A 13,385-nucleotide genomic window follows, 5' to 3' on the forward strand; every position below is an offset into this window, starting at 1 on the left:
GACAAACCAGCATTTTCCTAGGAAAGGTTTCCTATCTCCACTTGCAGAACCAAATTTAAATTCACAGGTTCAATCTGAAGTTTCTCAATACAGCCTAATTTCTCAGTAAATGTATGGCTAATGCTTGAACCACTGGCACCAGTATCCACAAGCAAAGGTACTTGATAATTTTGTATTTTAGTACAAACAAAGAATCCATGATTACTGTTATTTATATTGAAAATCATAATATCAGTGGGCCTTTTTTCATTTATGCTGACTTCTGGTCTTCGAATTTAGTACTAACTAGTTCTCCCCTATCTGTATGCTCTGAGACTGGTTATTTATGTCTGTATCTGGTTGTGTCTGTGTATTATCCCTACCCTGGAAGCTTTGGTTGCCATTTCTGTTTCGGTTTTACCTTTGGCTTCCATTATAATTATGTTGGTTCGTTTTATTGTAACTTGGATTACCATTCCGCTAGCTGTTTACTCGTACTATTCAGTGCTTTGATTGACTCAAGGCTTTTAATGTTATTTTCCTCCTTTTTATCAGGGACTGCCTGGTTCTGGGTCTGACAGAACGTTACACTGCTTTCATGCTATGCAGATTGTTGGAAGGAATCCTCTTTGTATTTCAGCAAGTATGTTTGCATCCAGACGGATATAATGACTTTCAGCTTCATTGATAGTTTTGGGCCTAAGTTCCCTTATACGAAGCCTTATTTTTAAATATGGGATACAGTCAATGAAATAGTCAATAGCCAAAGTGTTCAATAAGGCTGAGTAAGCTGATAGATAGGCTAACCGGGTTAGCTTTCGAACAGAGTGTGCAAGTTCTGCAAGGACTCATCTTTTCCCCTAACTCTAGTTTGCAAGTTTGCTTTGTATTTTCCCGACTGTTCAGCTGATCCAAATCTGATAGCTAGTATCCAAACCAAAGAATCACAATCTTGCCTCTCTTATTCTATTAGAACTCCCATAACACTACCAATAATACTTCCAGCCAGATATAAGGATTTTTCATGGTAGTTTCAGTTATTGATCAGCAAAAAAAAATAATAATTAAAATTGAGACAAATACTCTTCAGAATCGTCATGTCATTTATACTGCTGGGGCTTGATTTTAACTTGTCCGTTTCCACTGCCAGGGGTTGGGCTTTGTAAAAAAAATTATATATGGTTTTCATTTTTATTTTGGATAGGTGAGTAATATTTATGTAATCCTCATGAGAAAACATACTTCCAGTTGCTTCTATAGAAATTTGTTTTTCCAAAGTATTTACATGGTTTTTACGAGAACTAAACGCTTTGCTAAGGTCCCTTACAGTTTCACTGACTTCTTGTTTCAACGAAATTTTCAAATCCAGTAAACGTCTCATATTTTCTTGTCTAAAGAGATCTAGCTGCTCAGTAAGTTTATTTGAATGCCACTAAGAGCCATGTTTTGTATATTTTCAGATGGAGAATCAGCTTGGTGTAAAACTATAGTTTCTTCCTCCTGACTGTCTCCAGCATTGGACTCAGACTGATCTGTTTCTCTTGGGAAAATAATTTCAGAATCATCCAATTTTTATTTATGATTGTTATAAAAATTGTTCAATAAAATTCTGTTTTTTGTTCCACTTGTTCGCTTTTACTAGATTTAAAAAAAATAAATAAAATCAAGTGTTCGTTTGGACATTGGGAAAAATTTCCAAGAAATAGGAAAATGTTTCCAATTAATTCCACTTCTGAGACCAGTGTAACCTATTCCGATCCACATAAGGTCAACGTTTTCATAGAAGAAAAGAAATAGGTTCGTCCCAACCTAGCACTTGACCAAAAGAAAACTAAGTGAGGATAAGTAAAATATAGTAGATTTATTTTATACAAATATTGGAATCAAATAGTACAGACAATCATATTATATGTGTATATATATATGGTTTACCCACTTATGGGTATTGATATGTACCCAATACATAAGAAAAAATACAAGTTTACAAGTCTTTACATCACTCCACAATTTATACAAATCTCATATTTGTGGCTTGTAAGGTTAATAATTTCCTTACTTTACTTCTTTGCACATACATATATTATCTCATGTATTATATTTTCTTTGGGAATGTTACTCAGTATTGGAGAGAAGAATTTAGAAGTATGTCTCCATAGAGAGAAATATGTTTCTTTGGAAATGTATTTCCAAACAGGATAAATTTATAGTTCATCTAATATTGCTATGGTTGGTTTTAATCCAACTTCAATGACACCTGAATCATCTCCATAACCATTGTTTAAGGTTTCGTTTCTTTTATTAAAATCGCTTAAGTCGGTGTTTCAAATGTGTGGGAGCATCCCTCATATGTCGATGCAGACTTATTTATATGCAAATACGGTAGCTAAGGGAAACTCGGTCAACCAACGAAAACGTGCAACGCATCCCGCCTCGTGACGTAATTTAAATACTTCCACACTGGAGAGTGTGTTAGTGAAAGGACATCGCTAGTTGGAATGCAGCTGAGTTTACAAGAATTAAGCATGTTAATCAAAGAATCGTGAAAGAAATACAGTAATATTTAACAGAGTATACATGAAGGTAACTAAATTTACTAAAATGAGGACATGGCGTATTTAATGTATCTCAAAACGTACCTCATGCGTGACAAGCATCCATAGCGGGACAGCCTTCGGTTATGTGAGGAAATCTTTGTTCTTCTCTCCATTTCGACACCTTGCGAGGGACGGGTGTATTTGCGTGACTTTATTAGGAAATGAGGACATACGACTAAATATTCGTTACACTAACAGAAGAAGAAAACATTGCTGTGTCATTATTGCATGAATACCAATGACGCTGAACAGAATAAAAAAAGTACCGTGTCATGCTTTTGCATGAATCTCAAAAGTATGTATGGATTGGAGGTGTTCCACAAGTGTTTATGCATCTCGACTCCTGCACACTGATAGTTCTCTTCTAGTGACCACAGTCATTATCCTAGACAGTCAGCAGTTTACAATCATCATTCTAGACATAAACATCTGATTATATTTTTGGACCAAGCACACTTTACAGTTATTATCCAAGACATAGGCTTGATATGATTCTAGTTTAGGAAGGTAAAAGTCATTATCCTAGACATAAACTTGATATAATTCCAGTTTAGAACAGTGGATAGTTTACCGTCATTATCCGATACATAAACTTGATATGATTCCAGTTTAGGACAGTGGATAGTTTACCGTATTATCCGATACATAAACTTGATATGATTCCAGTTTAGAACAGTGGATAGTTTACCGTATTATCCGATACATAAACTTGATATGATTCCAGTTTAGGACAAAGGGCAGTTACAATCATTTTCCTAGATATAAACTTTATGATTCCTGTTTAGGACAGAGGACAGCTTACTGCCGATATCATAGTCGTACTCTTTACATGATTCAAGTTTAGAAATTAGAACAATTAGATTAAAATACATATGATTGGACATTTAAACACAGCTGCAACCAAATGTAAAATATTACCTTTACATTGACAATAAAATGATTAGTGTTTATACAGAGTACATATAAACAGTCTTGAACATTCCACGAATTTCAAATGAGGTTTTATTTCAAATGAGGTTTTCTGAAAGTTGTTATGATGTTGTGTTCAGTGTCACTCAACATTCAGTTTCCACAGTTATGAAAGTGACAACCATCGTTTGAGGCATAAAGTTTGGAAATATAGCTATTAATAACATGTAAAGGAATGATTTATCAGATCGATCCTCTACATATGGATACAATCTTTTAGTTTCTCTTGCTAAGACACTTTTCGGGGTTAATTGATGTACGGACATGCATTACCAAGGAACTGATGAAAGTAGAGACAGACCTGAGTGGGAATTAATTAAAGTACAGGCAGACTTGACTCCAGGGCTAAGTGATGTTATGGTAGACATGATAAGGGAACAAACTAAGATACAGAAAAACGTGACTCATGCACTAACTTCTATACATAAGACTCAGAAACTAACTGATGTACATAACTGACTAACGAACTAACTGATATACAGACCTACTTGACCTGAAAATTAATTGATGTAAAGACTTGACTCAGGAACTAACTCATGCACGGACATTCATGACTCGAACTAATTTATGTATATAAATGCATGACTCGAGAAATAGTTCATGTACATAAATACATGATTCTGGAACTAAGTGACGTATGACATTGATTGGGAACTATTTACATATATACCTGATTAGAACTAAGTGACGTATGACAGACCTGAGGCGGAAAGATATTGATGCACAAACATACTTAATTCAGGATCTAACTGATGTGCAGACTTAAATGAGTCAGGAACTGATTGATAAACATACAGACCTGGATGCAACAAAGTGATGTACAGAGATACATTAATCAGAAACCAATTGATGCACACACATACATGACTCAGGAACTAACTGATATACAAGATGGGTCTAGGCTATTGAAATTTCACGATAATTCACCTGCTGTAATATCTTTCGTCTTCAGAAAATGTTAATTATGACTTCAGGTCAATTAAAGGAGTACATAATCTTGTCAGTAGAAAGATTATTCATTCATGCTTTAGTTCAAATGCAATCAATTTGCATTACTGATGTGACTGTTGGGTTATTTGATTTGGAAGTTTTTATTCAAATTGTTCAGTTCAGTTGAATTGTCTCTGGAAATAAAGTGTTCATTAACAATAAAATTCCTGGACAGAGACGTCCTCTCTGATTTATTGTAAATTCAAAACTATTGGTGCAACACAATACAGACTAGTACAGGCACATCAACATCTTCGATACTGGACTTAATTTGGATTTATACTAAAGTTTATTTAGACCTATACATTATTTGGACTCGTGTCTGTAATTATATGATTATTGTGGAATGTATTTCAGAATATCATAAATTTTACATTTTCATTTTCACTCTGTTTTCTAAAGAAATAAAATATTAGTTGAAATTTACAACGCTTGTTGTTTTTTGTACTATTTCCTGTTACTTATTTACAGAGCAAACACTTCTAACATGACCACGGCCAAGATAGATTTCTACGGAGCCTTGGTTACAAAATATAGGCTATGAAACACCCCACTATGTGTTGGGTGGAATAATTTCGATTGTTTCATAACCAATTAGTAGATCTCACATCTCCTGGAATGAGCTTAAATCATCATCCTAATTATGATGTCAGAGATTTGTAATAGGATTCAGATATCATCGGAATTATGATGTCACAAATTTGGACATCATCAGCATCATGGATGTCAGAGATTCAGACATCATATGTCATCATAATTATGATGTCACATTTTCGGACATCATCAGCATCATGGTTTCAGAGATCCAGACATCATCAGCATCATGATGTTAGGGAGTCAGATGTCATCAGAATTATGATGTCACATTCTAACGTCATCAGCACCATGATGTCAGAGATTAAGACATCATCAGCGTCATGGTGTTAGGGAGTCAGATTTCATGGGAATTATGATGTCAGATTAAAACATCGTCAGCATCATGATATCAGAGATTTTAGCGTCAGTAATATGATGTCAGCGATTCTGACATCATCAGCATAATTGGATATCATCATCATGGTGTCAGAGATTCGAGCATCAACATCATCATGATGTCAAAAATTCAGATATATTGAAACTAATGAAAATTATTTTGTGTTAAATGTATTACAACTTCACTATGAATATGAATACTTGATAAAGTTACATACTACAGACCTATCAGTTCAGGAGTAAGTTTTCCCTGATTTTTGTAATCAAGCCATTGGTCCATCATATCAGGACGACTCTGCTCAAAGAAGATTTCAGTAGTCTTGAGGGACTCCTGGCCATCAATACATGTATGTGGATCCTTGCTGAAAATTAAGATACATTTTTTATACTGCATGTAAAGGTGATTTTATACTCCCCATGCTCTGAATGTCATTTTGATTGACATCCAGCTCCAGTTTGTTGTAAGACTAAGGATCGTCTGATTTTAGTGCAACTCACAAGAATTAACTCTCCCCCACCTGAAAACGTGTAAAACAAATGACTCTTGCTCTCACCAGCAGGGTGGTGCAGTCTTTTTTATTTCATTGAGCTAAGGGCCTTGATAGGGTGTTGCAATTGCCTTAACTGGAGAGGTGCACACAAGTGCTCTGTGAGAAAGTGCCTTGGTCACGCTTGCTCTTTCCGAAAGGGTGCTTCTCACACCCTAATCATGAATGTACTCATTCTCATCTTTCGTTTATTTCCATTGGGAGTGACCATGGAATGCCTCCTACTAAGGCCTGACTTTGTTCAAATCAATCGTCAGGAAACCTGGGGTTTTGTCATTTTTCTCCAACGACAAAGATTATAAACCTGAACTGATAAAAGGCAATACAAACAGCCAGCTAGGTGTGCATGAACAATTAATACATAATAGGAATGCTCAGTTTGTTTTTTCCAGAATGTATTTGCAATACATACTGCACTGCACATGAGAGAGAGAGAGAGAACTAAATCTTTGACAGTCTTCTAGATATTTCATAGGTACAAACAGTCTGTCCAGAAATGGCTGAATCACCTCACACGCTTTGCTTTGAGCTGGTTGGGGTTTTTGTGGGGTTTTCCTGGGAATGTCTATCCTTAGATAGAGCTAACTGTTCATCCAGGTCATGTCTTACACTGGATGGGCTATCAGACTTAATTTGCATTTGAAACTCCTTATTTCTAAATGATTTTCACTGCCAGAACCACGGCGGTTTATTACATAACTGTGTTTAATTGATATCATATAAATGATCAAAGTTTTACTCAGAGTTTGTTGCCATATATAGCATCACATGAGGGTGGTTTATTTTTATTTCTAGCCTAGCTATTTCAAAACACTGCTTTTGATATTTCCATTGCTCTGGATGTGACGTTTTGCCAAATCTGGGTGCTAAGTCTCATTGTATTATCACAATACATATTTTGTGAGTAACCTATACACTTCACAGAAGCAAATGTCATCCATTCAGGTACGTGAAATATAAATACTATTCTCTTATGTGATATAATTGTTTCAAGTACTGAATGTCTGGGAAGGTTTACTAAATTTTACGAAGAGTCAGATCTATGTCACATAACGACACGTTGCCAGATAGAATATAATCTGTTTCAAGATAGCGATTTTTATAATTGAAGAAATTCAGTTCAAGTGTAAGTTGCCTGCATGAAATTATGAATAATGCTCCAGTTCTCATAATCCATTGCGATTAGTTTTATCTGACACAAATTTGTTTGTGAACATACCTTTTATGATAAGAATCTCGTACATTAGTTATGAAAACTTGATTTAATGTGCAACGAAATCAGTTGTATTTGAGGTTAACATCAATTCGTTTACTATATAGCTCCATGTTTGTAATTTAGCTGTTTTTGATGGTAAGTCGCATAACTATTTTGGGTTTTGTGTAACTTGAATCATGCAATCACTGATCATGTTGGATCAGGGGACAGTAATGGTGTCATCATAGTTTGGTACCAAAGCTTTGGGACCAACTAGTCTGCAGACAACAAGAAAGCTTTTCAGGGATCTTAAAAAGTGTTCACATGCGTAAATAAACAAAATGTCTTACATAATCAAGAAAATATTGGCATTGTGCATAGCAACAATGGGCATCAACGCTATCCTGTAAGAGCCCAAGTTAATGAAAAATAAAGTCCAAGACTGCAAAGGTATTTCTGTACTCACTTTGTATTTCTGCTGTTGCAACATAACAATGATTGCAGCTAAAGTAAAGGCCAAGACGTACATTGAAACAGCTTTGTTTACCAGATGGTTTTGATTAATTGATATACATGTTGTTGTTTTTTGTAATGTTACTTTTGAACAATTGCTTCATGCAAGATATAGAACACAAATGATAATGATGCAAAACTATGAAAATATTTCCTTGCCTACCAATATGTGCATGCTCATGTTTCCCCAATAAATCTAGAACATTCAGATACAGATGCTGTATGAGGTACACAAGCTGGATGTTGCGTAAGATATCGGTTCACAATCTGGATGTTGTGTATGATATCGGTACACAATCTGGATCTTGTGTAAGATATCAGTATGCAATCTGGATCTTGTGTAAGATATCAGTACACAATCTAGATGTTGTGTAAGATATCGGTACACAAGCTGGATGTTGTGTAACATATCAGTACACAACCTGGATGTTGTGTAAAATATCGGTACACAATATGGATGTTATGTAAGATATCAATACACAATCTGGATGTTGTGCAAGATATCGGTACACAATCTAGATGTTGTGTAAGATATCAGTACACAACCTGTATGTTGTGTAAAATATCGGTACACAATCTGGATGTTGTGTAAGATATCAGTACACAATACAACCTGGATGTTGTGTAAGATATCAGTACACAATCTAGATGTTGTGTAACATATCAGTACACATTCCAGATGCTGTGTAAGATATCAGTAAACAATCCTGGTGTATTGTAAGATATCTGCACACTCTAGATGTTGTGCATTGCCTTTGGCATATCCAATAAAATATCTGATTTGCTTGAAAGCTAGACATTTTTCAAACGTCATTAAATTGTTCCCATCATTTTTATGTGTATAATAAATTTGTATCCTCTATGTTAAAGTAATTTTTCAATGGGAATTTCTTTACTCCATATTAGGTAGTTTTCAAATTGGAATTTTTCTGTTTGAAAGGTACATCATTTTTCACAACGCGCTATTCTGACATTTTGTCCATCCGATATGTTAAAAAAATCCTTCATTGTGCTTCTGTGCAGGATAGTAGAGTTTCAGTTTCAGGATAAAATGCCTGCCTACGATTTGACACAAAATTCTGATCCGTGGTAGAATTTTCCTATTTTTGCATCAATACATATGAAGGATTTATGGTGGTTTTCTTATTTGAGCAGCTCAGATTCATTCAAACATTTTGTTTCATGCAGTGGATCAACCCCAAAATGAACCAGGGTGGTCAGATTACCCTTGTAGCCACATAATTAAAATTCCTACCCAAATAGTTTAGATTCTATTAGTAATAACCATTAAAACCTGCTGCCTATTAATCATATCCAGCATGCCTGTACTTATATGAAATTATCATGCAGCTAAATACCAGTAATTAATTCTCACTTTAAAATTCAAGTCTTTGTTTAGGAAGAGAAAGGGAAAAAATAAAGTTATTTTCACCTGAAGTGACGAGTTGTGCCAATTTCACGCTGAAATCTAAGAAACAAATCCCGATTTTCTGTTGACATCTGAATTTTTGCCTGGTTTAAAGTTTCTCCAACACTCTCCTGAATGAGCTGAAGACATGAATAAACGTTGTGATTACATCTGCTATGACTCCTCTGCTATCTTGACAGTTATCCATTATTTACCTTTGTATATTTCTACATATGTAATATGATATAATATAAAAAAAGGCAATATTCCTGTACTAAATTTGACAAGGATTTACTGTAAATGTATAATCTTAGAAAAGTACACGTAAATGCATAATCTTAAACTTGTACTTGTACTGCATACTTTATATTTAATTGTAACAAAGACTTACTGTAAATCTGTAATCGAACAAATGTGTATTGCATGCCTTGTATTTGGTTTGACAAAGACTTACTATCAATGAATCACCATATAAACGTGCATGCATACCTTATATTTAGTTTGACATAAACATACTATAAATGTACAATCTTACAAATGTGTATTGCATGCTTTGTATTTAATTTGACAAAGACTTAAATGTGTATTCTTATAAATGTGTATTGCGTTTAATGCACTTGAATAAACTGGATGATGATACATCACAGTCATGCAAAGCACATATAAGTTACTAAAGGCTTCTATTTGTTTACATTTTCACTTATCATATAAATGTCAAAGAAGCCTTCATTTAAGTTGTTTTTGTTTAAGGGTTTAATGTTATTTCTCACATAGGCTATACATAATTCCCAGGATAACTGGTGGTGGATGAAAAACCCTGGAAAACAATGGTACCAGCCAACCACCCAAAAAGCTAGAGGCAGCTTTCTGACATAGCCACACTGGCTGATCTTGAGACTCATACAAGACAAAAATGAGATAGCAATAATTGGTAAAGGCGAGTGCATTGGACCAATTGGCTACCCTCAGCCCTATTTCCTGTAAGAAAAAGAGAATCCTGTCCCACAGAGGTCACATGTTTTAAAGATACTGCTCTCTTGGTACAATTACAGTTGGCAGGGCCTTCAATTAGATTTAAAGTTGGAGGGTGAGTTTCCACTGTGGGCAGGAGGATGCAGGTTGTTTTTATGTAGCTGGGGGAAACATAAATGTAGCCAGGTAAATCACCCAGCTCCCAGCTGATAAGGACATTTCTGACCCAGTGTATGAGCTTCATATAACTACTTATGTAGATCACATGTCACAAGCTGTTTATTGTGATATGTGTCACACTGGAGATGAGCTAATGACACACATTGTGGTAAACTGTATGTGATACATGAATCAAATATGAGTACTTACAATGTCCTGTTCTATCTGACTTTGTGTGGATATTCTCTCAATGACCGGTTGTTTTCTAATTGGGACCTCTGAAGCTTTATAGTCTCCTGAAACAAATAAAATATCATTTAGAAAAACCACTACAACATTGAAATTCAATGAAGTTTTTATTAAAATTATAAACCAAAGACTGCAGTAAAATAAGTCCAGAGTGTTTTCAGCCAGGTAACAAGAATATTGTTAACAAGTGCCCTTTATATGGTTATATTAATAATCATATTGCTTTGATATAAAATATTAAATTAACATTACATGGCAAAATTAAAGCTTGATAAATATTAATGGAAGCAAAACCTGAATAACAACATGACAGTGATAATGACATAATTTAGGGTAATGGGTGAGCAGTTTAAATCCATCTGTAAAATAAAGTTTCATTAACCTGCAAGAAAAAATACATAGTAAGTATATTTTGTTAATAATACTTACCCAATCATACTATAGATAGGACACATAATTTAACTTCACAAATAATTGAATATTATTATAAAATACCCAAGATATATAAGTTCTATTTTAAATAACCAGGATAACCTATGCAAAGTGTGAAACAGAAGCCGAGCCTAAAGAAATAGTAGGGCAGCCAAGAATAACATTGTTCCTTGTGCATGAATCACACAGATTTTCCAATTTATATCTTTTATATTCATGGTAGATCATTTCCATGCTTCACGAATGTAGTTGATGGTTGTGTACAAAATAGACTGTATGGCAGATATATCAGCTACAGATGAGAAGGTGTGGAATCTGCGGTCTATGTGAAGAAGATACCCATTATTTTGTGTCAGTAGAATTTTCCATCGGGCGACACCTAGGGGGTCTCTCAGCAGCTTGATAAGGTTTGCTGAATCAAAACATTTGAGGTCAAAGCAGTGCATGCTGTCATAATAACCGGTGTTGTGGATGTCCTGACCTTCATTACCTGAGTAATCAATCTGAGACAGACAAAATCAAAACTAGTCTGACAAACAGTGTCACACAATTATTCATGTTTATACTACTACTAATCATAATAATAGTAATGTGACGGCCCAAAGAGTGTTCGACAGCTACATCTCTCATGGCAACCTTGTGACGCCAATCATTCTGTGGGCCAAGTGCTACGGCTTGGTAGGCCGCATGAGACCCATAGGCAGCGAGTTTGAGACCCTGCATTAAAAGCTTTAAGCGCTGACAATATTAGATAGCAAATAAAACATATACAACAAGATTACAAAAACAAGCAACATGAAATTACGAAACAAAGTGAGGATATTAGGTTTCTTTGAATGTCATGCATTAGTTGTGTTCTATTTATCTTACGGAGGTTTCTCTTAGAAACAGAGATGGAGGGTTATGATGAGATGCCATATGATGCAGACGTGATTGGATCAAGTTCGTGGGTCATCAAACAAGACTGTAGAATGGTATCAGCTAGTCCACGAAGAATCCAGTCTAAAATGTGAACATGTTTACTGGTGGGTTGGCTAACTGAATTCGAGGATGACAATCACCACCTATCAAATTTCCATACTCCAGGAGGTTACGAAACTGCTCCAGAAAGAGATATTCAGTCAGATGTTTTTGTGACTAGGCGGATGCGGCAGAGGCAAAACAAAATGGATTGATATTTGTTCAATTGTGTGTGAGGTTTGCCCCTGTTCGAACGATGTGCGTTTAAATCTGAAAGGAGTAGCGTAGTTAACACGGTGCATTATGGAGTTCTTTGCTTTGAGTAACCGGAGGGTGTTAGATCACACAATTTGGCTCATCGCCTGACATTTAAGCTTAGATAAAGACGAATGTAGTCCCATGTTTTCATGTCTAGTTTACAATGTAGTATTGAATGCTAGGAGTTGTTATTTAATGCATTTAATGAGACTCCATCATGGTTTAAACGGGTCAACTAAAGAATATAACGTGATGACGTCATGGAAAAAGCCCAGTTCTAATACAAGTAGGCCAAACGGCTAAATAAACATCATTCCCCTCCATAATAATCAAATGAAGAAATACTCAAATAGAGCATCCTAATCCATGACGAAACCACCAATGCAGATGAATAAAGTATCACATGAGAAAAGGCACACAAATCCAGAAATACCACCTCAAACCTGCTAAACGATGGTGACCATTTGGAACTATTTAAAATAATTAATATGCATTGTTTATGAATGAAAATGTGGTTTACTTTTAGTCATAGAGTTCAGTTTACCGATTGCTGAACGTGCGAATGAGAACATAATTACCTCAAGTTCCTTGGCTCTGAAGTTTTTTCATACACTAGGTGCTCGTGGAGTAAATTTTCATTGTCTTATCATACTAAATGTTTTGTCAGGAAAATGTTGCTTACTGTGAGCATTTTTCAGCTGTAAAGGCATGTGAAGTATAACACTGCATTCTTTCTTACTATCAGATCTATATGATATAACTGTTTTATATATTGGATGCTTTAGGATTTATTTTAACTTTACAGTGAGCAAATTATGTAACATAACGTTAAACTATTAGATTAGACGATGGTCTGTCTCAAGTTATCCATCTTTATGAATTAACATACAAACTGAGTTCAGGAACACATTGTATGCATTACAGTGAGATAATTGAGTTCCGGAATACATAGTATGCATCACGGTGAGATCACTGAGATCAGGAATACATAGTATGCATTACAGTGAGAGCATTGAGATTATTCTTCTAGGACACAGGTTCTTATCATGGTTATTATTATTGCTGATTAAGACAAATACAGAAAATCTGCATGATTATATACCATTGAAAAATATAGGGTAAATCGGTCAATACAACGTTTTGTTTGACGTTTTTATTTGTGTTTTGGTTTGCATAATATTGAACAA

At 35.0% G+C, this 13,385-nt stretch overlaps 1 protein-coding gene across 3 annotated transcripts in view; it reads right to left on the reverse strand.

Moving 5' to 3' along the window:
- Positions 1 to 13,385, reverse strand: part of LOC149807440 (uncharacterized) — a 96,276-nt gene that overhangs the window by 17,480 nt on the left and 65,411 nt on the right. For all 3 annotated transcript variants that reach the window (XM_089966591.1, XM_089966577.1, XM_089966582.1), the window contains exons 11-13: positions 10,510 to 10,595; positions 9,193 to 9,308; positions 5,730 to 5,866 (exon numbers count right to left, since the gene is read on the reverse strand). In XM_089966591.1, the coding sequence (XP_089822717.1) occupies positions 5,730 to 5,866; positions 9,193 to 9,308; positions 10,510 to 10,595 (339 nt within the window). The remainder of the gene's footprint in view (positions 1 to 5,729; positions 5,867 to 9,192; positions 9,309 to 10,509; positions 10,596 to 13,385) is intronic.

The sequence above is a fragment of the Sinohyriopsis cumingii genome, chromosome 1 (assembly GCF_028554795.1).
Source record: "Sinohyriopsis cumingii isolate HCF-2022 chromosome 1, ASM2855479v2, whole genome shotgun sequence".
NCBI classification, from domain to species: Eukaryota; Metazoa; Mollusca; class Bivalvia; order Unionida; family Unionidae; genus Sinohyriopsis; species Sinohyriopsis cumingii.